The sequence below is a fragment of the Galeopterus variegatus genome, unplaced genomic scaffold (genome assembly GCF_000696425.1).
Source record: "Galeopterus variegatus unplaced genomic scaffold, G_variegatus-3.0.2 Scaffold1123, whole genome shotgun sequence".
Taxonomy (NCBI): domain Eukaryota; kingdom Metazoa; phylum Chordata; class Mammalia; order Dermoptera; family Cynocephalidae; genus Galeopterus; species Galeopterus variegatus.
Genome location: NW_007727234.1, coordinates 414724 through 440985, shown reverse-complemented (window position 1 = coordinate 440985; position 26262 = coordinate 414724). Strand labels below are relative to the sequence as shown.

General features: G+C 38.0%; 1 protein-coding gene across 5 annotated transcripts in view; it reads right to left on the bottom strand.

The window, feature by feature from the left end:
• Positions 1-5775: 5775 nt before the first annotated feature.
• Positions 5776-26262, bottom strand: part of SRRM1 (serine/arginine repetitive matrix 1) — a 26634-nt gene continuing 6147 nt past the window's right edge. For 3 of the 5 annotated variants that reach the window (XM_008574974.1, XM_008574977.1, XM_008574978.1), the window contains 14 exons: positions 25568-25683; positions 23848-24051; positions 23182-23376; positions 22768-22887; positions 20526-20800; positions 15592-15672; positions 14919-15005; positions 13392-13536; positions 12879-12920; positions 10439-10549; positions 8209-8673; positions 7430-7625; positions 6562-6771; positions 5777-6148 (listed from right to left, as the gene is read on the bottom strand). In XM_008574974.1, the coding sequence (XP_008573196.1) occupies positions 6044-6148; positions 6562-6771; positions 7430-7625; positions 8209-8673; positions 10439-10549; positions 12879-12920; positions 13392-13536; positions 14919-15005; positions 15592-15672; positions 20526-20800; positions 22768-22887; positions 23182-23376; positions 23848-24051; positions 25568-25683 (2352 nt within the window). In that variant the 3' untranslated portion in view covers positions 5777-6043. Of the gene's footprint in view, positions 6149-6561; positions 6772-7429; positions 7626-8208; positions 8674-10438; positions 10550-12878; positions 12921-13391; positions 13537-14918; positions 15006-15591; positions 15673-20525; positions 20801-22767; positions 22888-23181; positions 23377-23847; positions 24052-25567; positions 25684-26262 lie in introns of all 5 variants that reach the window. The other 2 variants (XM_008574976.1, XM_008574975.1) reach the window with 2 other exon arrangements.

The following is a 26262-nucleotide window of genomic DNA, read 5'->3' as shown; positions in this document are numbered from 1 at the left end:
ACATACAGACCAGTTCCCGCTCACTGGCTTAGCGAGTCGTGGGAGCAACACCGAGGGTTGCAATCCCGTTGCCGGTCCCCGGTCCAGTACGGGGGCAACACTGAGGGTTGCGATCCGTTGCCGGACACGGAAAAAAAAAAAAAAAAAAGACAAAAAAAAGCCAGAGCTGAGACGGGGTTGTTACCTGACGAAGGGTGAGAAGGGGAGGAATTGGGCTGAGGATGAGCGTCTGGAGGCCAGGTGTGGGGAAGAGAGAGAAATGTGGAGGACTGACAGATCAGGAGATTGATCTGAGTCTGGAAGGAGAGGTTGAGCATGAACTAGGAGAATTTGAGACATAGGACAGTTTTGACAGAGAGAACATGTTCAGAGATAGGAAAAGGCCCGAACAAGGAATCTCTACAGCTTTTGCTATTTCGGTGTGTCCAAATCAAGTGCCATCTTGTGGCCACTGGAATCCATTGTAACGAGGCTTTTGAGTTTTGTTTTTTTTTCCCTTTTGTCTTTTTTTGTGACCGGCAACGGATCGCAACCCTCAGTGTCACGCCCGTACCGGGCCGGGACCGGCAACGGGATCACAACCCTCAGTGTCGCGCCCGCACCTCACTCAGCCAGTGAGCAGCCGGTCTGCATGTGGGATCCGAACCCTCGGCAGGAGCGCCGCCGCGCTCCCAAGCGGCGCACCGTAGCAGTGCGCCACCGGGCCCGCCCAAGGCTTTTGAGTTTTAATGTCTCCCTGGAGGCCGAGAAATTGGCCAGGAGATGGCCCAGAGACATAGAGTGGCCTAGAGGCGTAGAGCACAGAGTACAGTGGAAAACGGGATGTTTAGATTCAGTGTCTCCCTGGAGGCCAAGAAATTGGCCAGGAGACGGCCCAAGGGCATAGAGCATGGAGGTTTGGATCATGAGGATCCCATGTAGAGGGTGAGAAAGGGCAGTCAGTCCTGGTAGAAGAGTGCCAGCAAAGAGTGTCCTCTCTGTTGTTCACCTTCTTTTTGAGAGAAAAAAAAGCCACCAACCAGCTAATGAAGCATCCTTCAATAGCTGGGGGGCACGAGAAGAGTTCCCTCAGCCAGGCGCCTGGGCTTCGTAGAGACCTGTCATAGAGAGAGTAGTTGGGGGAACCGTAGAAGCAAGCAGGACAGACCCACGGACTCACCCTGAGTTGAGGCCGGTGTTGGATGTGTTGGTCTGAAACAGCAAAAGGAGAGAAAGTCCCAAGTGTAGCCGATTCTGGCAGGTCCAGGAAGGGCAGCTGAGGCCCAATCACCCCAAGAGAGAGGGTATCATCCACAACGTCAGCCAAAACCCTTCCCGGGTTTCATCACCATAATGAAAGAAAGTGAGCCGAGATGCTGGGTACCGTTCAAGCTTTATTAAAGGAAAAGAATCTACCAGCCTGCACTCAAAGTGGGGAACAGCTCAGGGCTGCCCTGAAAATTGGGGACGGCACCAGGTGTGGGGGTGGTAGAGCTTATATAGTGCGCCAAGGGCTGGCTGATACCATCAGAGGGTCAATATGCTAATGTCGATCAAGGTGGAGAACTGCGTCCTTGCAGAAGCAAAAGGGGTTTCTGTTTAAGTCAGAAGGCTTCTCCTAAAGGGAAGGGCAGGAGGGGAGAAGGCGGGTGGCGCCATTTTGTACTTGGGCTTGTCTAAAGTGGCGCTGGGTATGTTGCAGATCTATTATATACTGAACAGAATCGAGAACATATGCCTGCAAAAACTTGTATGCAAATGTTTACAGCAGCCTCGTTCATAATAGTGGGAAAGTGGAAACAGCCTGAATACCATCAACGGATGAATGGATAAACAAAATGTGGTATATTTAGATAAGTGAATATTGTTCAGCAATAAGAAGAAATGAAGTACTGATATATGCTGGAACATGGACCTTGAAAACGTTATGCTAGGTGAAAGAAGTCAGACACAAAAGGCTCTGTATTGTATGATTGCAATAAAATGTCCAGAATAGGCAAATCTATAGATAGTAGTTGCTAAGGGTTGGAGCTGGGGGTCCTGTCAGGGGAATTGGAAGTGACTGCTAATGGGCACACAAAGTTTCTTTTTTGGGGTGATGAAAATGTTCTGAAATAGTGGTGATGGTTGCATACCCTCTAAATACCACCAAGTTGTACACTTTAAAATAGTGAATTTTATGGTATGCCAGTTATATCTAAAAAGAAGAGAAAAATTGAATTAAATAGGGTTATGATCTAAAATCCTTTTTAGTCATCTAAACTAAAATTTGCCATAATTACTAGAAAAGATACATGTCACGTTAACTAAAACGGGAAACTCTCTTTGTGGTGATTGCTTTATATGTATTAACCAACACATTGAAATCCTCAAAAGCTCTGAGGCAGATTCTATGATGACTTCCATTGCATAGAAGAGGAAATGGCATTAACTTGTCCACAGTCACACAGTAGAAAACTATGGTAGAAATCCTGGTCTACCAGATTCTGAGCTATATTCTGACCACTGCAAATTGTTTGCATGTCTATGTCCCCAGTAGGGGAATGCTCCTTGAGGGCAGCAATCATATCTCTTCATTTGCTTTACCTCAAACCTTAGTAGTGTCTGGCAAATACAGAGGCAATGACAATCAATTAAATTTATTTAAGCATCCATTATTGAATATTTGTGCTTCTACTGTGTACCACTGGGGACACAGCCGTGAATAAGACCAAGTTCCTAGGGACGAAAAATTATCATTTCAGAAGTAATAACTGCTACAGATGAACAAAAAGGAGAGGGAATTAGGGAAGTGTTTGACGAAATAAGCCATAAGATCAGGAGTTCCTTCTAGGATGAAACAACAGCAGACACAGCATGAAGGCCTTGAAAAAGAAATCAACTTTGTTGGGTTTTAAGAAAGAGCAGGCGGCCAGTGGGGCCTGAGCACAGTGAGGAGTGGTGATCAAGTTGCCACAGCTGATTCAGTCCAATCATACTGGGTCTTGCAGGCCATAGTGAGAAATTTGGGTTCTATTCTGAGACAGATAGCTATTGGAGGGTTTTGAGCAGAGCTATGATCTGGCCTGGGCTATCGGGAATGGAATGGCATTTGCATGCATGAGTATTGAGGGGTGGACAGTACTGTCGCTGATAGTAATGACCTCTTAATTTTGAATAAATGCTCGTGACAGGTACTGAAATGGAGAAGACTGGGAGAAGATTAGAGGATGGTATAAAAAAATCCTGTCCTGGACATGTTAGTTTAAGCATGCCTTTAGATATCCGAATGTTATCCAGGAGTCCAGCTCAGGAAGATGTGTGGACTGGAAAGAGATCTGATACATCAGCATAAAGATGGCACTTAAAACCAAAGAACTAGGAACTAAGTGCAGGGAAGGCCACGAAGGACAAAGAAAGGAAAACTAAATCACTTCAAGAACAGCTAGTGAGGCAGGAGGAAAACTACTGCTGCATCTACAAGGTAAACCAAACTCCTAGAGTCCAAGTTCTTACAAGTGAAGAATGTGACCCAACAAAGGAGTGGATGACTGAGCCAAATCCTGCTGAGAAGTCTCACAAAATAATGATGAAGAACTGATCGTTCAACTTAGCAAAATGGAGGTGAGCGCAAACCATATATTTTTTTTTTTTTTTGCCTTTTCAAGTTTTTATTTTTATATACTTTTTGTACGGAAAAGCACAATTACCACAAATTATAAAGGACTAAAGCAGGACCAGAATAACGAATGAATCACTTCAGCCTGGAAAGCAGATACTCTCAATAATATTAATATTATAATACAAGTTCATTCAAGTATTTTGCTTTTTTGCCCTTTTAAATATGATAGCCTAGCATATTGTAAAGGTAACATATTACTAGTGTAAGGGTAGAACCTTCTCAGCAAAGCCAGATGAATTTTCCTCACCAGTGGGAAATGGGCTGTAAGTTCTTCTCTGCCTCGGCCATCAATATGGCTGAAGTAGGAGAGGGTAGGAACTGGGGAAAATCCAGAGACCCTTACACATGGGAGATACTTTGGGGTCCCCTTCAGGAGGGTGCCAGATGACTCAGACCACTCTGCCCAGGGTTTGGCAAAAAACAACGCCCCACCTTCCCTAGTGCATTGTCTTCCTTGCCCCCTGCTCCCCCACCCCCCCACCCCGGGCCTTCTGAGCATCTTACTTTCCTTTGTAAAATCAATTATAAAGAAAGGGGGAAAAAAAAAAAAAGGATACAATAGAACAAAACAAAAGCATTTAACAACTTTCACATGGGGGTCCAGCACCTCTCTCTGAGCCCCACCTGTAAAAACAACTCATTGTTACAGGTATATTTACTGTCCATGTCATTTAGGTAAAAAACCTTCTTCTTTCAGGCATTTTCTTTTTGCTTCAACTGACAGAAATTATAACCAAATTAATTACTCATGTGTCAACATGCTCAGCTCAGATTACTAGTGTCAAAAATTTCCTTTTACTTTTTCCATATGAATGTTGCTGTTTTACTCTATACTATCAACTCCCAAGTTTCCTCATCTTATTTTGCCCTGCTAAATTTTAAATGCAGATGCAACATTAAATGCAGTAAAAAGAAAAAAATCTTAGGTGAAATGACTTGATTGTGGACAGCCGAACATCACACTCACTCTCTCTCTCTCTCTCACACACACACACACACACCCCTACCTACCTACCAGAGTCACACACACACACACACACACACCCCTACCTACCTACCAGAGGACACACACACACACACACACACACACACTCTCTCTCTCTCTCTCTACCTACCTACCTACCAGAGGGCGCCCCAGTCATGCCTTAGCCTTCACTCATTTCTTGGAATGTGCCTGTACCATATGTTCCAGCCACACCCTGCACTTCCCCTTCATAGTACTCATCACAGTAATTATTCAAATAAAAATGGTAAAACCTTAATTTCACTATCCTTATTTTCCCTGCCCAACTCCCACCCCACCAAAGGAGTGAAAACATGGTAACTGTAAGATTTCTAAGAAAGGTAGGTTTCCTGTAGTATTGAGACAAGAGTGAGTGGCAAACATTTTTAAATTTAGAAATTTATTGTTTAATCCACAAGCTTTATATAGCTTTAGTTAAAAAACAAAAACAAGTGAAACCAAGACACTATTTCAAATTCTGGGCCCTTCCAGCCTTCCAAATACAAGAGCTCTGAAAGTTGTATATACCAATTGGAAGAACAAGACAAAATATGAATGAAGCCACGACATTCATAAAACAAAATTTTATGTAACTGAAGGATCCTTCCTGGGACTCATTAATTGCCTTTACAAAAGAACAACAACAACAACAAAAAAACCCCAGAAGAACAGAATAGAATGAAATTCCAGTGTTCCAAATCAACTTGTTACACATCAATATAAACCCACAGTGTCCTGGCAAACACCATGCTTTCATTTTCTGTCTCATCCTAGAGCTCGAATCCTGATTCATTTCAGCAGAGACTCCACAGGCAACAGGAAAGATTGTGGCATTAAACTATTAATTTATACTTTTGTGGTAATTCAACAGTGGTCTTATTTCTGGTCAAGCTTACAAACCATACAAGGTCAGAAGCATAACTTAAATGGGTGCTAAGACTCAAATGAGAAAAAGTAAAGAAAAAAACAAAAAAACAAAACCTCTGGGAATAGCCAGGGGCATTTAAAGGATAAGAATGCCAACAATATTTAAACCCCCTTTTTTAAAAAGGGGATTTTTTTTTTTTTGAAACAAAACCTCTGGGAATAGCCAGGGGCATTTAAAGGATAAGAATGCCAACAATATTTAAACCCCCTTTTTTAAAAAAGGGATTTTTTTTTTTTGGCTTAAAATATTTCACTCTAAATGAATTTATGTCAGCTGTCAATGAAAGAATGTCACTAATACACTGTGGACACCTTTTGCAATGTAAATCCATGCCCTTTTTTTACATGGTGAACTTCAACCTAGCAATTATTACAACAAATGTTATAGTCTAAAGCTCAAACACATTTTAGCAATTTTGAAATTGAATTGCGTACAAACCAAATAAAATTTACATCATAACAAACATTTCCACCTAAGACTGTGGGGACACTTGAGCCTTCCTCATCGATCTCAGGGCCTTTTCCCGCAGGTGCTTTTCTAGGTCATCAAGGTTATCTTCAGCTTCACTTTCTGTCTCCTAAAAAAAAAAAAACCAGAATGGACATATCGTCAAGTCTTGACATAACAGTGGAAGAAACCGAATGAAGAGCAGAACCAAATTGTGATGCTGGCTGCACAACTGAGTATACTAAAAACCAAACTGTACGCTTTAAATGGGTAAACTGTATGGTGTGTAAGTGTTATATCAAAGAAGTTATTAAAAAAAAAAAACTACATTAAGCTTTTGGGCAGCCATTTGTGTGTGTTCTTATTTTTATTATTGTTATTTGCTGGCAAATTTCTTTTCTTTGCAGGTCACTGAGAAACAGATCAGAATACGGTAAAAGCTGAGAAGCCAATTATTAGAAAAAATGATTCAGCTACTTCTCAAAATCAAATGATTCCGATCTGTATATACTGTAAGACCGCTATGTATAGCGTTTATAGTACCTTCTTAGGCTCAAGTGCCACAACTGGCTCTTCCTGTGCTGACGTGGTTGTGGCAGCAGCAATGGCCACAGGGGTCACGGTAGCTGCAGCAGCTGCAGCCACAGCCTTTTCCTTCTTGTGTTTTTTGTGCTTCTTGTGTTTCTTATCCTTTTTGTGTTTCTTGTCCTTCTTTTTCTTCTTCTTCTTTCCTCCTCCTTCTTGATCCGAATTCTAGAAATCAAGAAAAATAATAGCAACATAATCAACCTGATTAAAATTCTGTCCAACTGAAGGAAAGCAAAAGAGATTTTTCACAAATTCTAAGAACAGGACCTCAAGCAAATTGCTTAATTTTTCTGAGCCCTTTTTACCTAAAATAGGTATAATAATCCATACGTGATAAAGCTCTTATTAAGATTAAATGTGAATATTTGTAAATCACTCACGATACTTGCCTAACATGTAGCAAGCTTTTAATAAATGGTACCAGCTACTGTCTAAACACACACCTGTATGAATGCCATGTATGAGTGGGAGAAGTTTGTTCCTCCTTCAATGTCTACACACCATATTTATGCAAAAGGCTCTGCTATAACTGACTATAATTTAAAAAAATTTTGCATGTATAAGCAATTACTTAAAATCCTTCACAATCTATTCGTTCAGTTTGCTTGCACAATAATTCAGTTTACCCTATTAAAAAGATGGACATCTAAGCACTGATTTTTATATAATACATAAACCTATCCAAGATCAAATTTATGACTCGCCAAGGGGAAAAAATCAGTATAAATCCCAATATTTTAATACCCCAATGATATGTTCCCTCCTTCAAGGTGATCTTACATACAAATTTATAAAGGATGTGCAAAATTAGGCAAACACATACCCTTGCCGGTGATGGGCTTGGTGTTGGGCTTTTAGCCTTTTTGACTGGTACCGCTGGTGACCAGTTTGTAGAGGGAGACTGGGACTGGACAGGGGATGGAGGTGCTGGGGGCTTTTTAGCTGCTGGCTCAGGAGATCCAGAGACAGACCGGGAAGATGAGACCCTCCTTACAGACTGTGGGCTTGGTGATGCAGCCCTAGACAGAGGGAAAAATAAAACACTTAGCACTGAGAACAGACATCTCTTCCTATGACAAAATAACCAACTACATTATACAACCAGGTCACCAACATCAAATATTTTACAGCACTTAAGTTTTCTAGGTGATTCTATTAACACATATCAAATTTATATCAGCTAAGTCTAGAGAGTAGCTTAAGCCCCACAATCCTCTAACCATTCAGTTAATGATACTACGTGTATGAAATTAGTAATGCCAATTCCTTACATTTTATTTAAAAGTGCTTTTATCAGCCTTAGATGCACACAAGAAATATTCTATGCATCACTTCAGTTTAGTTTTGGAAGCACAGCGTTCTAAAAACTTGATACTACCAAGAACCAATCAAAATACTACAGCATTTAATTTATGCCATAAGGAACTAGTCTGAAAATGGAAAAGGATCTGTGAATGGTGCCTAAAATTTGCCTTAAAAGTGTGTGTTCACAGGTTATTCCTTTCTATAAATTCTCAGTAAAGGACGGGAAAAAAAGAGCTTCCAAATATAAAGAGCTATGCAAGTAAGTATTCCTAACCAAAAAGGATAAAATATTTTTACTTTTTCGTCTTTTTAGGTTCCGGAGTCCTGGAGACTCTCCTAATGGGCCTAGTACTTGGAGATGGGGACTGCCTTCTTTGGGGTGATGAAGATGCTCCTCTTCGAACAGGTGGAGGACTTGAGGAGGTCTGAGGAGCTCGAGGCCGTGGTGAGGGCGAATGCCGTTTGTTTGGTTGTGGTGACCGGGCCTCCCGAGTAGAGCGGCTTGGGGAAGACCCTTTCCTATGCTTTGACGATAACGAAGGTGAACGTCTCTTGGTGACTGGGGAGCTTCTTTGTTTGGGAGGTGGAGAGTGGGAGACCCGACGCTTTGGTGGTGGAGATGGTGATGCCCTTCGTTTAGGAGGGGGAGGGGGAGAAGCTGTTCTTCTCTTTGGAGGTGGAGAAGGAGAGTATCTCCTCTGTATTGGAGGAGAATATCTTCTTGGGGAAGGTGAGCGCCGACGTGGGGGAGGAGAAGGAGTCCTAGGAAAAACACACAACATTAAGCTGAAAGGCCCAACAAAATAAGAAAACAGAATGCGCACACACACATACACATAAACAACCAGTACTTATGGCTATACTGTAGTTAGCACTAGGCAAAGGGAGTATATTATAAGCTGACATGGTATACCTTTATTTGCATCTAAAGTAAAAAAAATCACTTAGCAAAATTTCTATTTATCTCAGATGACTACAAAATGACATTCTGAATGATGAAGGAATTTGCAATTATCAGAAGTAATTTAACACAATCTATATGGAATGAGTTTAACATTTTTTGAAAAGAGAATCTTGCATTGCCTTGAGAGGACTGAACATCACTTATTATATAATAACTACAAAACTGCATTAGCGTAACTCTATTGCCTATGGTCCCCTTAGGATGTCTGTGCTTTAAAGAGCTCTCCTACAGTATCCTCTCTGAATAGGCATTTGGATAATGTATTAACAGAGTTCACTGCACAGCTTTAAAGATACCTAAATCTTTCCATCTCAAAGAAACTTTCATTTCCTGTCTCAAAGGACCACTTTTCAATGGAAGACTACTGCTAGGCAGAATGCATCACTGTGAAAGCCCAACCTGGCCACCTTCTTAATGATTAATTCCTACACAATCCTAACTCGCCTTTTAGGAGTTAGACTTGAATGTATGAGTCAGGCCCAACTGCCTAATTTGCTTAGACCTTTCAGTCTTTGAGGTCAAAATAAATTCCTGCCAAGAATCTGCTTTATAACAGGCCATTTTTTGGCAACGTGGTAGGGTGCAGTTTCATCACCGCACTTGGGCAATTAATAACTGGGACCCTCCATTTCCTCACCTGAAAAATAGGAACAATACTACCTACACCAAGCATAGTCACCTTGAGGACTAGAGGTATATAAAACACCTAGCACTCTGCCTGGCACTCAAGAGTGAACAGGCATTCAAGAGCCAGCCATTACACTGCTTGGCAATGTATTTGAACATTAGAACAGTTTTTCCCTCATTTTGATTTTAAAATAACTTTAGATTTACAGAAGAGCTACAAAAATAGTGGATATCTGCCACTTAACCATGTTAATATCCTACATAACCATACAAATTATCAAAACTATAAAATTAACCTCAGTACTCAGTATTAACAAAATATCAGTACCACCAGTTTTCCACTAATATATGTCCCTTTTCTATTCCAGGGTCCTTGATCTCCTTAGTTCCTGCCAATCTGACAGTACTGGTCAATTACTATGTAGAAAGACCTTCACTTTGGTTTTGTTTGGTTATTTCCTAATAATTAGATCAAGGTCCTATTTAGTAAGTATACTACAGAGGTATACAGGTAATACAAGATGCCAAGAGGAATTATGAGGGATGACTTAGTTAAGGAGGTATCTGCCAGGATTCTCCAATGTAAAGTTAATATCTTTTCTTTGTAATCACTAAATAGTCATACTACCTCTTATTTAACATCTTTGTTGATATGTGATTCACATACAGTAAAATTCACCCACTTAAAGTGTACAATTCAGTGGTTTTAGTATATTCATATAGTTGTGCAAGCATTTCACTCCCATTCGCACCTCACCCCAGGCACCACTAATCTACTTTCTATTATTGATTTGTGTGTTCTAGACTTTTCATACAAATAGACTCATAATACGTGTTTTTTTATGACTGCCTGAGCAATGCCACTCTAATAACATTTTACTCATAAAGATTCAGAGTTGCTCCAATAAGCTCCAAGTAGCATATCTGACAAAGTACCTTCGTCGTGGTGGTGGCGTGGGAGACCTGCGCCGTCGAGGAGGAGGAGCCGGAGAAGGAGAACGTCGCCTTCTGGTGGGTGGTGGGGAGGGACTTCTCCTCCGTCTACCACTAAACCAAAGAAGAATTACAGTCGATTCTGAGTCAGTGGCATTTATAATTAAATGACCCAGAAGACACAGTTTCAATCACTGTTAACCCAAGGACAGCAATCGTTACATGTTTCAGAACAGTGTTTTTCAAGCTTCAGGTCAAGACCATTAGTCAAGACCCTGGGTGGAAGCCAACACTAAAAAATAAAATAAGACACAGCGTGAAAAAAATGTGAAAACACTGCCTTTGGGTGCTGCTTTTTGATTGGGATGCACATCAAAATCATCTGGGAAGCTTATCTGAGATTTATGTCCACCAGGTCTGGGCTAGGGTTCAGCCAGGTGTTTTTTTAAAAAGGCTTTCCAGGTGATTCTGATTCTTTATTAGGATCAGCTGCTTTAGTGTCTCTAACACAGAATTTAAGATGTTAATAGTCACCAATGGCTTAAGACCCATATCTGACTGTCACTCCTTTAAGTTGTTCTTATTTTCCAATGTATCTCCATTGCATACTGTTACCTAAAAACACTATCCCAAAAACAAATGACCAAAGTTGTCTGAGCTCCTAAAGCTATCTTGGGAGCAATGTGGTTAAGATATAGATGAGAACCATATAAACCTTAATTCTGAATTCTGTTATACAGTTAACCAATACATAAAGCACACCTGAGAAATAAAACTACATCATCTCGACTAACAGCAGCCTTACAACAGAAATATTACAGGAATACTAAAATATATACCAAGCCAGTGTGCTACCTTTTGGATAAGTATGCATATACAAAGTAGCCAAAGTAATTAGTTCTCAATTTCCTGCCTAGGACAGGATAGATGCTGCCTGCGAATCTGGAATTTCCTTAAGTTTACAAGAAAATCTTGGTTCTCTTTCGAGATGAAGGAAAGTTCAGTTAATTAAACAGAGAAAATCCTGAAATTCTTTACTAAATTTAATTTTCAATTTAAATCTGCTCACACTTTGTGGGAACTAAGACTTCACTTTGAACACGTTACATATAAAAGATTCAAAACCAGGCAGTATTTCCTCTCCTAAAATACAATACTGGAACACAATTCCAAATAATTTCTCCTCCATCTCTAAATCCTAGACAGCTAATGATAATTTCTAACGGCATTAAAACTTGATGTCACTAGTACAACTTAAAATACTTTTTTAATGAGGAGAAACAAAACAAAAACATCCTGAAGCAGGGCAAGGAACATTAGTGTTGACTTCACTGTTCTGAGAAGAGAAATCTCTTTGGAGAACAGTAAGTAGTTCCACAATGGGGGAAAAATGAAAGAGAAGACATTGTACCACTAACCTAACTCTGTAAAGCAACTGTTTAGTTGCTATGCTAGCGATTTCACAGGAGCCCGAGGTAGTTATAGCTAGAAGAATGCTTTTAGCACCCAAATTTACCTTTTTTACGTTTTTATTTTTCACTATCAAGAAAGTTTCCTCCACAATGTAAATACCCTGCTTTGTTACATGACAAACACTGCTGACTAGTTACAAAGAGCCTTTCCAAGAAAACACTCTTAATGAGATTACCTAAAACAACACAGCTTCAAAAACTGACTTATAAAGAGGATAGTGGGATAGTTTAGCAAGGATAAACAGTTAGAAAATTCAGTGGCAGCTAAAGGCCCTCAAAAGCAGAAAACTGGTTAAGATAGACTAGCGTAATGTCAACAGTCCAAGCCTAAGACCTGGCTTTGTCACTTTGTGACCCTATGAAACTCACTTTACCACATCTGGGCCTGTTTTCTCACTTATGAGATAGGCCTAAATTAGAGATTGCTATGTATGATTTGGCTCTAAAATGTTATGGTTTTATGGTCACAAAGACACTGATAAAAGTTTCAATAAAAATATGCAACCCACCTTTCGATTACTGGAAAGACTGAACTGGGACAAAGCCTTACATTTACTTTTAATATTTTATAAGTTTCTCCCTCATTTTCCTTTCCTTTCCTAAAGTCATCACAAATACAAACTCTCTCTCCACAAAATCTAAGGAGCTATTAATCTACCTCTTGGAAAGTATCCAGATACTATTAAAACAGTGTGCACTTTGGTATAAGTAGATGTAAATTACCACAAAAGACTGGTAATCAGATACTCAAAATCTATGTTCAAATGATGTTCTAAGATGAACATCTCACATACAATCCTACCTATCATTAACCTGACATGTAAAGAAAAAAGAATTGAATGAAAACTTAGGAACTTCTCCACAACCATAGCCACTCTATATCTAAAAGGGATAAGATCACCTAACAGGAGACTGAAGTCACTAAAATTTTTGACATGTAACCCTAATTAACAGAGTAGTGGCTAACCAACCTTTTAGTCACTGGCGATTGCCATCGCTTTCCCATCTGCATCCTGAGAGCAGTGGAGAAAAACAAATGTCAAGAATTCCATTCAATAAATTATTTACTTTGATGGAGTTAAATATCACTAATGGAGACATTTACACAAGTGTTCAAGGATGTTCAGGAGGTAAGCTATGATTTAACTGGTTTATTCTTCTAGTCATGTATTAATACAAGAGCCCTTCAAAAAGTTGTAGACAAATGGATGTAAAAGATGATTCTTTCCATGAACTTTTTGAAGATCCCTCATATGACATGGTAGTTCAAAACTTATCCAGTTCTCACTAAATATTAATAACCACTAACAAAGCAAAAAAAAAAAAGCAAACAAAACAAAACCTGACCATCTTCTCAAAGTCCTTGAAATGAAGGAGTTAACCAAATTCTAAAATAATTGTAGCCCACCCTTTAAGTTATAAAGTTAGAGTTACATATCACAACTACAGAACATCAGTGAAGACCACTGAAGGAAAGACGTTACCGAGGGGAAGTCTCTTTTTGGCGCTTTCGTGGTGATGGAGAGGCACTCCGGGATGGGGAATGTCTCCGTCGCCTGCCTACCTCACCATTTTTCACATGGGATCTCTTGGGTCGCTCATCTTCTGAGGAGGAGGAGGAGCCAGAGTCTATAATCACACAGTAAAGAAAAAATTACATTGGGTCTGTGCTTAAGAGTCTATCCAAGTTTTTGGAATCTAAGTGGACAGAACATTCACTAGTGTAAGCAAGCATGTACACAAGCCATCACTTCTGAACAGAGGTAATATCAATACAGGCTCAATAACTTCAAAGCCAAGCATAAATAAATATTCATTTTATAAGTAATATAAGATATGCAATCCAACCAAGATGATACAAATGTCTCTTAAGTCTAGTGATTTTCCAAATAATTAAGTGAATCTTAAAAAGCATCTCAAGCAATTACTTGATTGTTACTCTAAGCATTTAATACTACTGTGAGATGGTTTGGTTTCCATTTTATAAATGAAAAGCAAAGGTAGTACCTAGACTCAGTCACAAATAATGAGTAAGCAAATAAGAAAGAGCACCTGGTTTAATAACCAGGTTTCTATGCACAGTCTTTAATACAAATTCCTTTTTTTGGGTAGCTGGCCAGTGCATTTAATCTAAATTCTAATTATTACAGGTATTTTTGCATAAGTACACAAAAAAACTAGAAACAACCTAAATGTCCATCAAATAGACAACTGGCTCAATAAATTATGGTATACTCCTAAAATAAAAAATGCTGTAGCTAGCAAAAGAATGAGGTGAATTCATAAGATTAAGAGGGAAAGGTGTTCTAGATATATTAAGTTAAAAAAGGAGGTAACATCTACAATTTGAGTTATGTGGATCCTGCCCCCCTTTACTTTTTAACCACAGATGGCTACATATGCACAGATAATTTCTGAATAAAAGCTTTGGGGAATAAGACTGGGGGGCTGGAAAAAGAATTATACTTTTCTATTGTATTCAAAGGGTCTATTACTTTTATAAAAATTTAAAAGAAAATTAAGTTTTAAGAAAGGGACTTACAGGGGCCAGCCCGTGGCTCACTTGGGAGAGTGTGGTGTTGATAACACCAAAGCCATGGGTTCGGATTCCTATATGGGGATGGCAAGTTGGCTCACTTGGGAGAGCCTGGTGCTGACAACACCAAGTCAAGGTTTAAGATCCCCTTACCGGTCATCTTTTAAAAAAGAAAAAGGGACTTAGGACTGGCCAGGTAGCTCAGTTGGTTAGAGCACAGTATTGCAGCACTAATAAGGTCAAGGGTTACGATCCCTGTACCAGCCAGGCACCAAAACAAACAAAAATATTTTTTTTAAAAAGGGACTTAAAAAAAGTAACAAACCTTCCCCACCCCACTCCAACAGATTTCTATGTAGGCAAAAATATATTATTTCTCTTAGGTATACTCACTACGCACTGAAGATATTTATATCTTAAGCATTTTCTGAAATCAGGAAATGCAGGTAGAAAAAAATTTAACCAGTATCCATACCAGATGAAGACTGCTGGTTTTGTCGTCTGTACTGACGTCTCTGCTGTACAGAATCCGCTGCAGCCATTTTGCCACCTTTATCTTCTTCTGAAAGATAGATGCATTTAGAAAGTGTTTCTTTAGTTATGTATACAAAACATCTGACATATGTGAATAGGAAAATAATCTCTCAAACCTTTATCTGATTGGGCCGAGCAATACAACTATATTTTTTACAAAAGAGGAGCTTAAAATGCCAATTTAAATGCTGATTTACACTATCTTCACTAAAAGTAACCAAATAAACTTATTTACATATTTATTTATTATAGGTCAGGCTGGGTGCCAAGCACTATAAACATTATTTCAGTCAATTAGCTTAGTTAGTTAGTATGTGGTGTTGTAACACCAACATCAAGTGTTCGGATCCCCATATCGGCCAGCTGCCAAAAAAACAAAAAAAAAACTCTATTACCCCCATTTCAGAGATAAAAGAAATGAGGCTCAGATAAATTAAAACAAACAAAAAGCAGTTAAATGTGGAAGCTGCGGATTCCAACGAGATCTGTCTGACCTCAGAGTCTTAGTTCTTACCCACTAAGCCACAGCCGATATAATTAATCTTCAACCAGAGGGGATAACTAAATGTGCAAAAAACCAAAACCAGCTTTAAAGAAACAAAAACAAAACTTACCCGATTCAGATAACTCTACTTTTCTAGGCTTCGGTGCTGGTGAAGGGGACTCTCTTTTCTCAGTACCTTTATGTTTTGTCACTAAAAAAGAATAACGGGGAAAAAAAAAATTATATGAGAGTACTTCAGAAAGTTCATAGAAAGATTCATATTATCTTTTAATCCTATTTTTTCCACAAATTTCTTCAAATACCCTCACATACCAAAAAAAAAAAAAAAAAAAAGGCAACACAAGATGCCTCCTTCTTATTACAAAAATACATGATTATTCTCAAAAAGAACTTACTAAGAATTTTAAAATTCTTCTAAGACCTGTTGTCATCTGAACACAATCTGGAGTTGAAGCAAGCACTTTTAAATATTTAGTGAAAAGCCTCAAAAAGTTACACAAAGAGAATCAACAGTTAAAAGAAATTGGGTGCTGTTACTGACCAGAATAAGCTTTATGCTATGTATAACATTCAGCTCAGTAAAGTAAACCTCCACCTGTGTGGGCTACTTGAGCCCCATAACCTAAAACACACACACACACCCATACCCAACTTTGGAAACCACACCAACTTTATATAAAAGCTTTCAAGCAACCACTATAGATGGATTCAGAAAACTAATAAAGATGATAAATCATTAAGAAATAAGATGTAATGAAATTTTCACAGAAAAGGGTATTTGGTCTGGGAAAGAGGAATGACTGGCTACCCAAGAGGCTGAAGGATCTTCATGTAGAACATAATCTTTACAACAACATGAGGAACTTAAGCTACCTATGAAAAAGATGTAGACAATCACAATGGTAAAAATTATTAAATACTAAGATTGGAGAATTTTTTCTGAAGTGTTAAAAAAGAAAAAGAAAAAAAGACAGCTCTATACCTAAGGTAGGTGGAGAGAGTGGTAGGTATCTTATGAATTATCCAATTTATTTTTTACCAACTGTATGGAAAACATTATAGCAACTACCTTTTGTAAGCTTCCTGTATTATACAGACTATTGTTAAGGACTGTTGTTATTATCACATTCCCTTCTCCCTCATTTTATGAGAAATCTGAGGCTTGAAAGTTCAGTTAACTTCACCACAGTCGTACAGACAATTTAAGTGAGCTAGGATCTGACCCAAGACTATTTTCACAGCATGGACTTTGATTCCCAACAACTACTATCTCTCCTTATACAGGCTGAACATCCCAAATCCAAAATCCTTTTTGAGAACTTTTTGAGGGCCAACATGATGCTCAAAAGTAATGCTCACTGGAGCATTTCAGACTTTGGATTTGGTATGCTCAACTGGTAAGCATAATGCAAATATTCCAAAATCTGAAAAAATCTGAAATACTACTGTTCTAAAGCATTTCAGATAAGCGATACTCAACCTGCAATATCCATCCATTGCTGCAATTAAAATCTCAAGTATATACAGATATAATCATCACTCTTACCATGGATTAACCTGAAACACCATTTGAGAAAATCTAAGAAGTAAACCAACAGACAATTTGATCCCCTCAGGATCCTTATATCTGTTTTGTGTGATTAAAGCAATTACCATGGGATGTTTGACCCAGAATGCAGATATATCTCTTTTCATATTCGTATTCAGAATTCTGCAATGGTTTATTCCAAGGAGCAGTAACTTAGAAGACTAGGGATCTAACACAGCAATCTCATCTCTGCTAAAGTAGTCAATATAGACCAGAATTTTATTGATGATTCTCCCTAATAAGTCATTTGGACCAACCATTGGATTAGGTTAAGAATGGTTAGCACCTAATTAGGTATCAAGAATTATGGGAAGGAATGGTGACAGCAAAAGTGTGTTTAAAATTTATTTCAAAGAAATGAAATAGAAATGTTTTGAAATTTTTTTTTTTACCTCTAAAGCTATTTTTCTAGTCGGTATTTTCCATTTTTAAGTATCAGTTAATCCTCAATTCTTAAAAAAATACGATAGGCATCTGGTTATCTGTAAACACATGCCCAAGTTACCACCTCAGAGAACTGGGTTCCAAAACTTAGTTTGGAAGCTGGCTATTTGGATGTGAGAATGCATTTTCCCCTAAGAAACATCAAAAATGTGGTTATACCTGCAAGATAGTTGACAAATGACTACTTAGTAAATAATACAACTGAACTGCAACATTATTTACTTTTTTCCCCCCAATGGAAATACACATTTCGAGTTTTATACTAATTCAATCTCTTAATGATTTAGCTAAAACAATCTTCAATTATTAATATGTTCACACTATCGGACAAGTATTCATGATATACTCCTACCCTGATTTAATATGATTGAATTATTGTGTTATGTTAATAGTGTTTTATTTTAAGTATTCAAGGAGCAAAATTGTTCTAGCATGAAGCCATAAATCTAAGAAGGCAACTCTAAAACCAGAATTTTGAATTTACTTAATCATCGTACTAACTCTCTCCAACTTGCCCAAAACATTATTTGTAGAGATAAGTCACTCTAAGACCAGAAATTGTAAAATAATCATTAAGTATGTACAAAGCACAATTTATATGGCTAAGTTGATCTAAATAAACTCAAAATTACTACCATCGCCATAGGTATAGATCCTGTCAACACACTTCACTGAATGTGGCACTGATTTAAAATTAAGCACCATTTCATGTACTAAGATTATGCCAATTTAACTATAACATGCTATCGATTACAAAATGTTTCCCTAAGACCTTTTAGATAAGCCTGTATATTGTACTCCAAATAATTTACCCAAGTTCCCCTGAAACACTTTTCTTGCCTCCCTCCTTCCCACTCCATGTGCCCACTATCAACAGGAGAGCCCTAAAGCCCTGATTAGTGACGACTACAAGAAATACAAATGTGAAATCTATTCCATTTCAATGATGTCACTGCTCTTATTAGCCACAGAGACCTTAAAGAAATTTCTGAAATACTACCAGGCACAGAAGCTAAAGAATTTCAGCCTGCCCTCCACTGCCCTCCCTGAACAGTCAGAGGTATTTCAGGGTAGGAAAGTTGAGCAAGGTATACATTATTTACCCGGAAATGAGAACTCTTTAAATTCTATTCCTGGCTGGTTGACCTTGACCAAATTCACTTTAACTGAGAACCTGTTTGTTGGTGATAATTGTTAAAGCCTTTTCTAGCTCTGAAATTTCATCATAGAGAGCTGGGATCATTTTAATATAAAGGGTTAGTTCCAAGTAGCTCAAATCGACATATAGCTTCAGTGGACACCACGACATAAGTTTTAAATACACTTTCGCTATCCCCATTCCCTCCCATAACCAATGTGCCCACCTTGTGTCTCTCTGGTTGGGTTTTGTTTGGTCATGGAAGTCCTTCTACCGTAACTTATTTCTCTCCTATGTACACATCCACTGTGTCGTTTGCAAAAACATACAAAAACACAAGAGGTTGGCACCTGTGCAGACTCTTTTAAAAAGGTAACTAATAATTCTTAATGATGAATTTCAACAAGATTTTTAGTCCTTCTGTTCAGGTACTTTTTTTATAACTCTTTGGCTATATGACGTAAGCAGAAAAATTATAAATTGGTGTGTTTTTGCAAAGTAACAGGTGGGAACATTAAAAATACTTTTTCGCTCGAGAGCTTTCTGGCTCCAAACAAAAGAAAGAGTCACTAAGTGCAAACTTCACAGGAAAAGACAAAAATAGCTCAAGGCAATGGGCATCAGATTTGGACACAGTGAGTAGAAACCATGGATGGACTGAAGGCCCCTTCCCATACTTAAGTCTCAACCTGGAACAGTTAAAAGTTTTCTCTATTCTTACCCAGCTGCCTGTCCAGGTCTAAAGAGCTAATGCAACAAAAACGACATCTTATTTAATTATGTATCACCAAATTAACTTGATATTAAAATTCAGAAAATAATCTACACATTATTTTTTACGGATTACCATTATCTGCTGGTCTCCTTTCATTCTAATAGGTTATCTATGTCTCACTGTAACAGAGAACAAAAAATAATAATAATAATAATAAAGCAAAATTTGTTTTTCTAGATACCACCACATTGCAAAGTTTAGAGGAGTGAGGAAACATAGCAGCAGGGTGGCTGATTAGAAATCCTGGTCTCATCAAGCTCACTAACATATATAGCAGAAATTTTGCCTACCCCATTTGTTTCTAACCTGAAATTTTCAACCCCAGCATATGTTAACCTACAGGATGCTCCTTAAAATCCAACTGCTATGGCAGCTTTTAAGGCCTTCCCCCTCCCCTACTACTCATTTTAGGCTGTCTGTATCATTCCAGCCCTAAGCACCAGAGGCCCCAATCAAATGGATCCCATTGTTTTCTATGTGTGTGTTTGATGCTAAAAGAACAAACCCCAATAGACCACAACCTTCACTCAGCATTCTACTTGCCTGGCAGGAGCACAGATCATAAATTCCTCAGAAATCAATCTGCAGAATAAAGCAAGGACAACACTCAGAAGAACCCTGCCTAGAGACTAAATTAAAAAAACAAATCAGCTTTTAAGAGGACACCATGTCCTTCCCTTGAGAGCACAATGTGGCCAAGAAAGAATTAAAACAGAATATGAAGTCCTCAAATAAAATATCAAACAAAACATCTTCAGAAAGAAAAAAGTTAACTGGTCTCATAGTAATAAAATGATCCCTTATGATGAGACAAACTTCATTAAGTTACCCCAACTCAAATAGCCCTTGGTGTAATACATCATTCCACCTGCTTAATGCCAGAGGGCATTGCTAAAAACAAAATGCATTTACATGTAAACCATTTCAACAAACCCCAAGAATTTAAAGCAGAAATGGTAAGCCTACAAGCAAATTTACAAAGAACCTCACATACAAATATTACCCAGCTACTCCATTATTTTGAAGGTGGGCAAGGGGCAACAACTATGTTTTCTGTAGCCAAAGAGAGAACATAATTTTTATGTGTTTGATTTTTACCTTTACCTGAAGTTCTCCCTGGAGACACAGAAACACGACTTTTTCTTGTGCGGTTTGATTGCTGGGGCGTTGGGGAATGACGAGTTTTTGGTGGTGGAGTTGCTGGAGGTGTTGGCCTGTGCCTTCGCCTTGGAGGACTTGCTGAAGGAGACAACCTACGAGTTTTTCGAGGGGGGCTGGATGTCCTCTTGGGAGGCTTCTTTGGTGGTGACCGGGAACGAGATGAAGAGGACGATGAGCTACTCCCAGACAAGGATGCTGATGAACGCCTTCTTCTGCAGAATAAAGTGTCTTACTAGAGATCTACTCCTTCTATGCCTTGGTGGAGGAGGCATTCGTCTTGGCGGAGATCTTCTTCGATGCAGAATAAAGTATTCATGTTCACTAACTGCAAACTTATAAAGAATGACCTTACAGGTATATACAATTTACACAAAAATACAGCTATTTCTTTTTTCCAACTTTTGAGTTTATGTAGCTAAGCATGTAAATGATTCCAAAGAAAATGGGAAACAAAACCATAACCTAGGATAGGAAACAGCTAGTTCTGAGACTAAATATAAGTAACTTATTCTGATAAATGCTGCTGTTTTAGTTGTCTCTGCATTTATAAAACTTGTCAAGTTGAGTGCTGTAATACAATGACTAAACAGTCTCTTTCTTCCTAAGAATTATATTGGTGTTTTGGAGTTTGCATATAAAGTTTGGGTGGCAAAGTATTTTTCATTGAATACCACAATGTCGAGCAACCTTTATGTTGCATTAAAAAAAAGAAGTGCAAGATTAGGAATTCATTTAGCTACATAAACTTAGAAGCAGGGGTCTCTCGAATTCTGCGGCAAATTTTGTGGTAAGTTCTGTTGCAATTATGTGTACCTGCAGAATTCACCTTTGACGGAAGAATTCCTGAGAACCTGAAAAAAAGAAACCCTACCTTAAGTGTGAGATAAAAACTGGCTGAAAGGGAATCTTACACAATCTGCAAAATATTTTGACTGCAAAATGGCTTAGTAAGCACAATTTAAAACATGCTGTTTGCAAAACTCCAGTATAAGAAATAGCTGTTTCCACTAATCTCGTACCAGAAAGCACCAGCATTACTTTTCTCCTAAGGAGGAATAATCAATTTTAGATAACTGGTGTCTGAATTGACTGACCATTTACACTGTTAGTCTCATCTGTCAGTAGTAACATTAATTCTATAATTTTTAATGATGAAAATAGCTCAATATAACTTGACAAACCCTCCCCAAAGAAAAATAGTACTTTTTTTTAAAGTATGAGACTCTGAAAAACCTGACTGTAGAAAGAAAACTTCAGAGCTTATTTTATGTTTCTACATCTTAATCTATTTATAAGTTGATCTGATTCCCTGAAAACACCTTAAAGACCCGAACACAAAAAAATTCTGTCCAAAGTATAACCTGAAATTTAATCATCAGTTTCTTCCAAAAACAAACAAAATGTATTGTCAGGAAGGAACAAAAACTGCTACCAATGCACCAGGCCTCTACTTTGGGCAGATTTAGCCCCAATCTTTTTGTTAAAAGTGATATATCCAAGATTCAAACACTTTACCTTATGCTCATTTTAGAAAGATTTAAGAAAATGAACATCAGTATTACCAGGGTTAGACTAATCTCAAATATGACTGGACACCGAACTAGTAATAGTTTATGACTAATCTCAAATATGACTGGACACCGAACTAGTAATAGTTATACCTATGGCATGGGATTGGGGGGACTGTCAATTTATGTTATTTCTGTTTGAACTGTTTATCATAAGCCCCATTACTTCTACAATGAGAAAAAAACACATTAAAAAATAAAAGTAATAGCAAATAAATTATTTTAATAGCAATAAAAGTAGCTTACTGGCCCTACAGTCAGCTACTTTTTAGAAGCCAGTGATAAAAGCCAAAGAGAAGGTGGCCAATTCTCTTACTTGGTAGGATTTCTTGTTGAGGTCTTAAAGAGTAAAAGTTAACACAAAGTATCAATAAAATGCTGATTTTTCTTTTTTTTTTCCCCCCAGCACTGGACTAGATATTTTTCATAGCACAAACAACAGCATTATACTTCAAACGAAATAGGCTCTTGGAATACATTATATGATATGACTTATGAATTCCTTCTTCCAGAGGGACACTAAAGATTATCCTAAAATTATCCCAAAACAAAGATTATCCTAAAGTGTCAAACATCTGACTCTTCCAAATTAAAAAAAAGAAAAATCTCACCGTCTTACTGGAGATCTACTCCTTCTATGCCTTGGTGGAGGAGGCATTCGTCTTGGCGGAGATCTTCTTCGAGGAGATGGTCGCCTTCTTGGGCTTGGCCGCCTTCTAGGTGAGTATGATCTGTCATAACAAACAGAATTAGAACCTGAATAAATCAGGATTAAGGAATTTCTTGACTTAGTTTTCTTAACAACAACCCTTTAAAAAGGAAGTTCAAGGGTCACAATTTTCTATTTACATAGGGATTTGTATGATACACAGAAAGTAAAAGAGTCCTCAAATTCTCTATGTAAATCCAAAGATTAACATTTGTATTAAACATTTTCTACTGCTTTGAAATTATTTACCTGATTCTACATGCAAGAGTAATACATAAAACCTAAGATCTAGGCTGATCTTAAAGCCACAACTCACCTTGATCGGGATCTATGGCGTCGTCTAGGTCGAGCATGAGAAGGAGAGCGAGACCGTGTCCGGGATCTTGATTTGGAACGTGACCGAGATCTTGGTCGGGTCTTCTCCTTTTCCTTTTCTTTTTTGGAATTTTTTTCCGGAGAAGGTTCTTTAGGCTCTAGTACAGGTTCAGGCTTGGGAACTTTCAAGATGTCACTGTGGAAACAAAACCTTTTATTTTTTCCTCTTCTACTCAGATTCCTGAGTCATAATACAATAATGTAATAAAGTATTCCTCTTTTTAAAAAAGTTTTCAAAATCCATGAAAAATTCTCCCTACTTCCAAAAGATGCATACATATCATTGAACTCTAGTAAGCAATTAACAATTCTAACTACATATATCTTTTTAACCACATATTTTTTAAAAGTTGTCCAAAATACACTTAGAAAAAAAGCAAGTTACAGTATAGTCAACACTCCATATCTGTGGGGGATCCACATCTGTGGATTCAACCAGCTGTGGATACCTATAATCTACTATACAATTTCAATTTCTTTTCAACAAGCTGATTTTAAAAATCTAAGAGGAAAATAATTCTAAGTCTTTAACTCAAGAGATTTCATATTTGCAGTCACTATTAACAGCCTAAAATTGTGATTAACTTACACATTTTTGTGTACTTGCCTAGTAGAAGTGGCCTCTTGTACTGAAGGTTCTTTTACTTTTGCTGAAGGTTCTGGGAGCTCAGGAGTTTTTTCCTTCTTTTCAGGAGCAGGGGAAGGACTCCGGCTCTTGGTTCTGTGACGGGGAGATCGAGAATGACTGCGCTTTCTCTCTCTCCTGACAGGGGAAGATCGTCTTCTAGGGGAAGGAGATCTGGATTTGCGTCTAGGATGAAAGCAACTTTTTTCAGGTTTTTGAATAACGTGGTTTGGGGGAGAGGGTCAAAGGGAGACATGAGGATTAAGCTTTTCAGTTATACCACTTGTCGTTTATATGAGATGTTTCCCTGTGGAAGTAAGATATCCTACCTCATCTACTTGATAGGGAAAGGGCCAAGAGAAAACCAGAAAGGCAAGCAAAGATAACATTCTCAAGCATTTTCAGTTATAAGGGAGGAAAGCACTGACTTGAGACTCCTGACTCCTGATTTAGGTTCTTAATCATTTCCAGAGATCATTCAAAGACCAACTTTTCAGAGAAAAAGAGTATGCTTTTAAAAGTAAAGTGATATTTCCTAACAATATATCGAACCCAACAAAATATGTTTAGATGCAGACAGATCACACCAGAGTCCGTTAGGCAGAGCCCCAGTATGCCAGAACAATGATTAGTGCAATTAAGGCCGTAGGTTCTTCATAAGAGAAGAACATCAAATTTACATATGAAAACATTTTTGAGAGAGAAGCCACCTCTTCCTTTTTAATAGTAGTCTGCCTAACTTGAAGGTTTTTCCTTATTCATAGTGAAGGAAAACAGCAGACCTATTTCATCAATAGTCAAGCAGTTACCACGATGATTTGTGCTTAACTCTGGAAGAAGTGCTGTTTCCATAAGACGATTTTAGTATCAAATATATAAATAAGAGACAGAAATTACTTCCTCCCTTTACTAATTACAACAGACATTTATCAAAGAAATAAGCAGAACCCTAAAAATGAAAAACCTAATGAAATTCTCACCTTTTACCACAAATACAGTAGAAGCTGAGTCGTGGATTTAAAAATGTGAACCTAACAATATTCTCATTGGAAGGAAGAAAACAAATAAATGATCTGAAGTTTGGGTTCAGTACAACCATCTAAGAAAAGCATAACAGGGAATTAGGTAAGTATTACTGAACGGCTAATTGAGCACAAATTTCTAATAAAAAGGAAATGGAAAGAAAAAAAGAATGAGTCCAGAAAACATTAAAAAATAACTCAAATTAAATATTATATTTAAACTCAAGCAATATGGAAGTCTAGATACTGATTTAGGAATTAAGAGTTAGATAACTCACCAATATTTTAGAGATAATCTATAGTCAAATGATCTATATCAAGAGAAGATGAAAGATTTCTTTAGTCCAGAGGCAAGCCATAACATCATGAAAATGGTATGATGAAAGAAATTCCCTGAATAGTGTTCCTAGGTTCCTTTTTAATTGTGGAATTTTTTTTTTTTAAAAGATGACCAGTAAGGGGATCTTAACCCTTGGCTTGGCGCTGTCAGCACCACACTCAGCCAGTGAGTGAACCGGCCATCCCTATATAGGATCTGAACCCATGGCCTTGGTGTCATCAGCACCGCAATCTCCCGAGTGAGCCATGGGCTGGCCCTGATCGTGAAAATTTCTACACACAGAATTTCTTATTACTGAAAGCAGTAATAAAACATCAGGTATGCATCTGCCATATAGTACCTTCTTGGGCTTCGGGACCTCTCTCTTTTTTCTCTGCTGCTTTCTTTTTCATCCTTATCCCTCTTATCTTTGTCTTCATCTTGCTTTTTCATAGATGCCAATTTTTCTTGTTCAATCTGCAAAGACCAGGTTTTCAAAGTACACACAACTCAAAGACCAGGTTTTCAAAGTACACACAACTGAACCTTTGAGAACAAGCAAACTGAAGACTACTCTCCACATTTGATAAACACCAGTGCTGTATATACCATTTCATTAGCCTCTGCTTTTGAACATGACTGTTCTTTCTTCATCCACACTACAGACGCACATTAAGGTTGATATTATTATTTTTTTTTTTTTAAGTAACTGATAAGGGGTTCTTAACCCTTGGCTCGGTTTTATCAGCACCACACTCAGCCAGTAAGCTAACCGGCCGTCCCTATATATATAGGATCCGAACCCATGGCCTTGGTGTTATCAGCACTGCACTCTCCTGAGTGAGCAATGGGCCGGCCCTTAAGATTGATATTATAACCACCTGTTTACAAATGAATAAATACTTGCTGAAAATTAATCCCTAAGAGCTTAAGAGTTGGTGCTATCTTCAACTTTACTTTAAAAAATACCATTTTCACATTCATCTTATTTTTATGTGAATTTCCATATATTGCCCATATGAAGAACTTGTTCTTACCTGTTATATTGTTATTTAA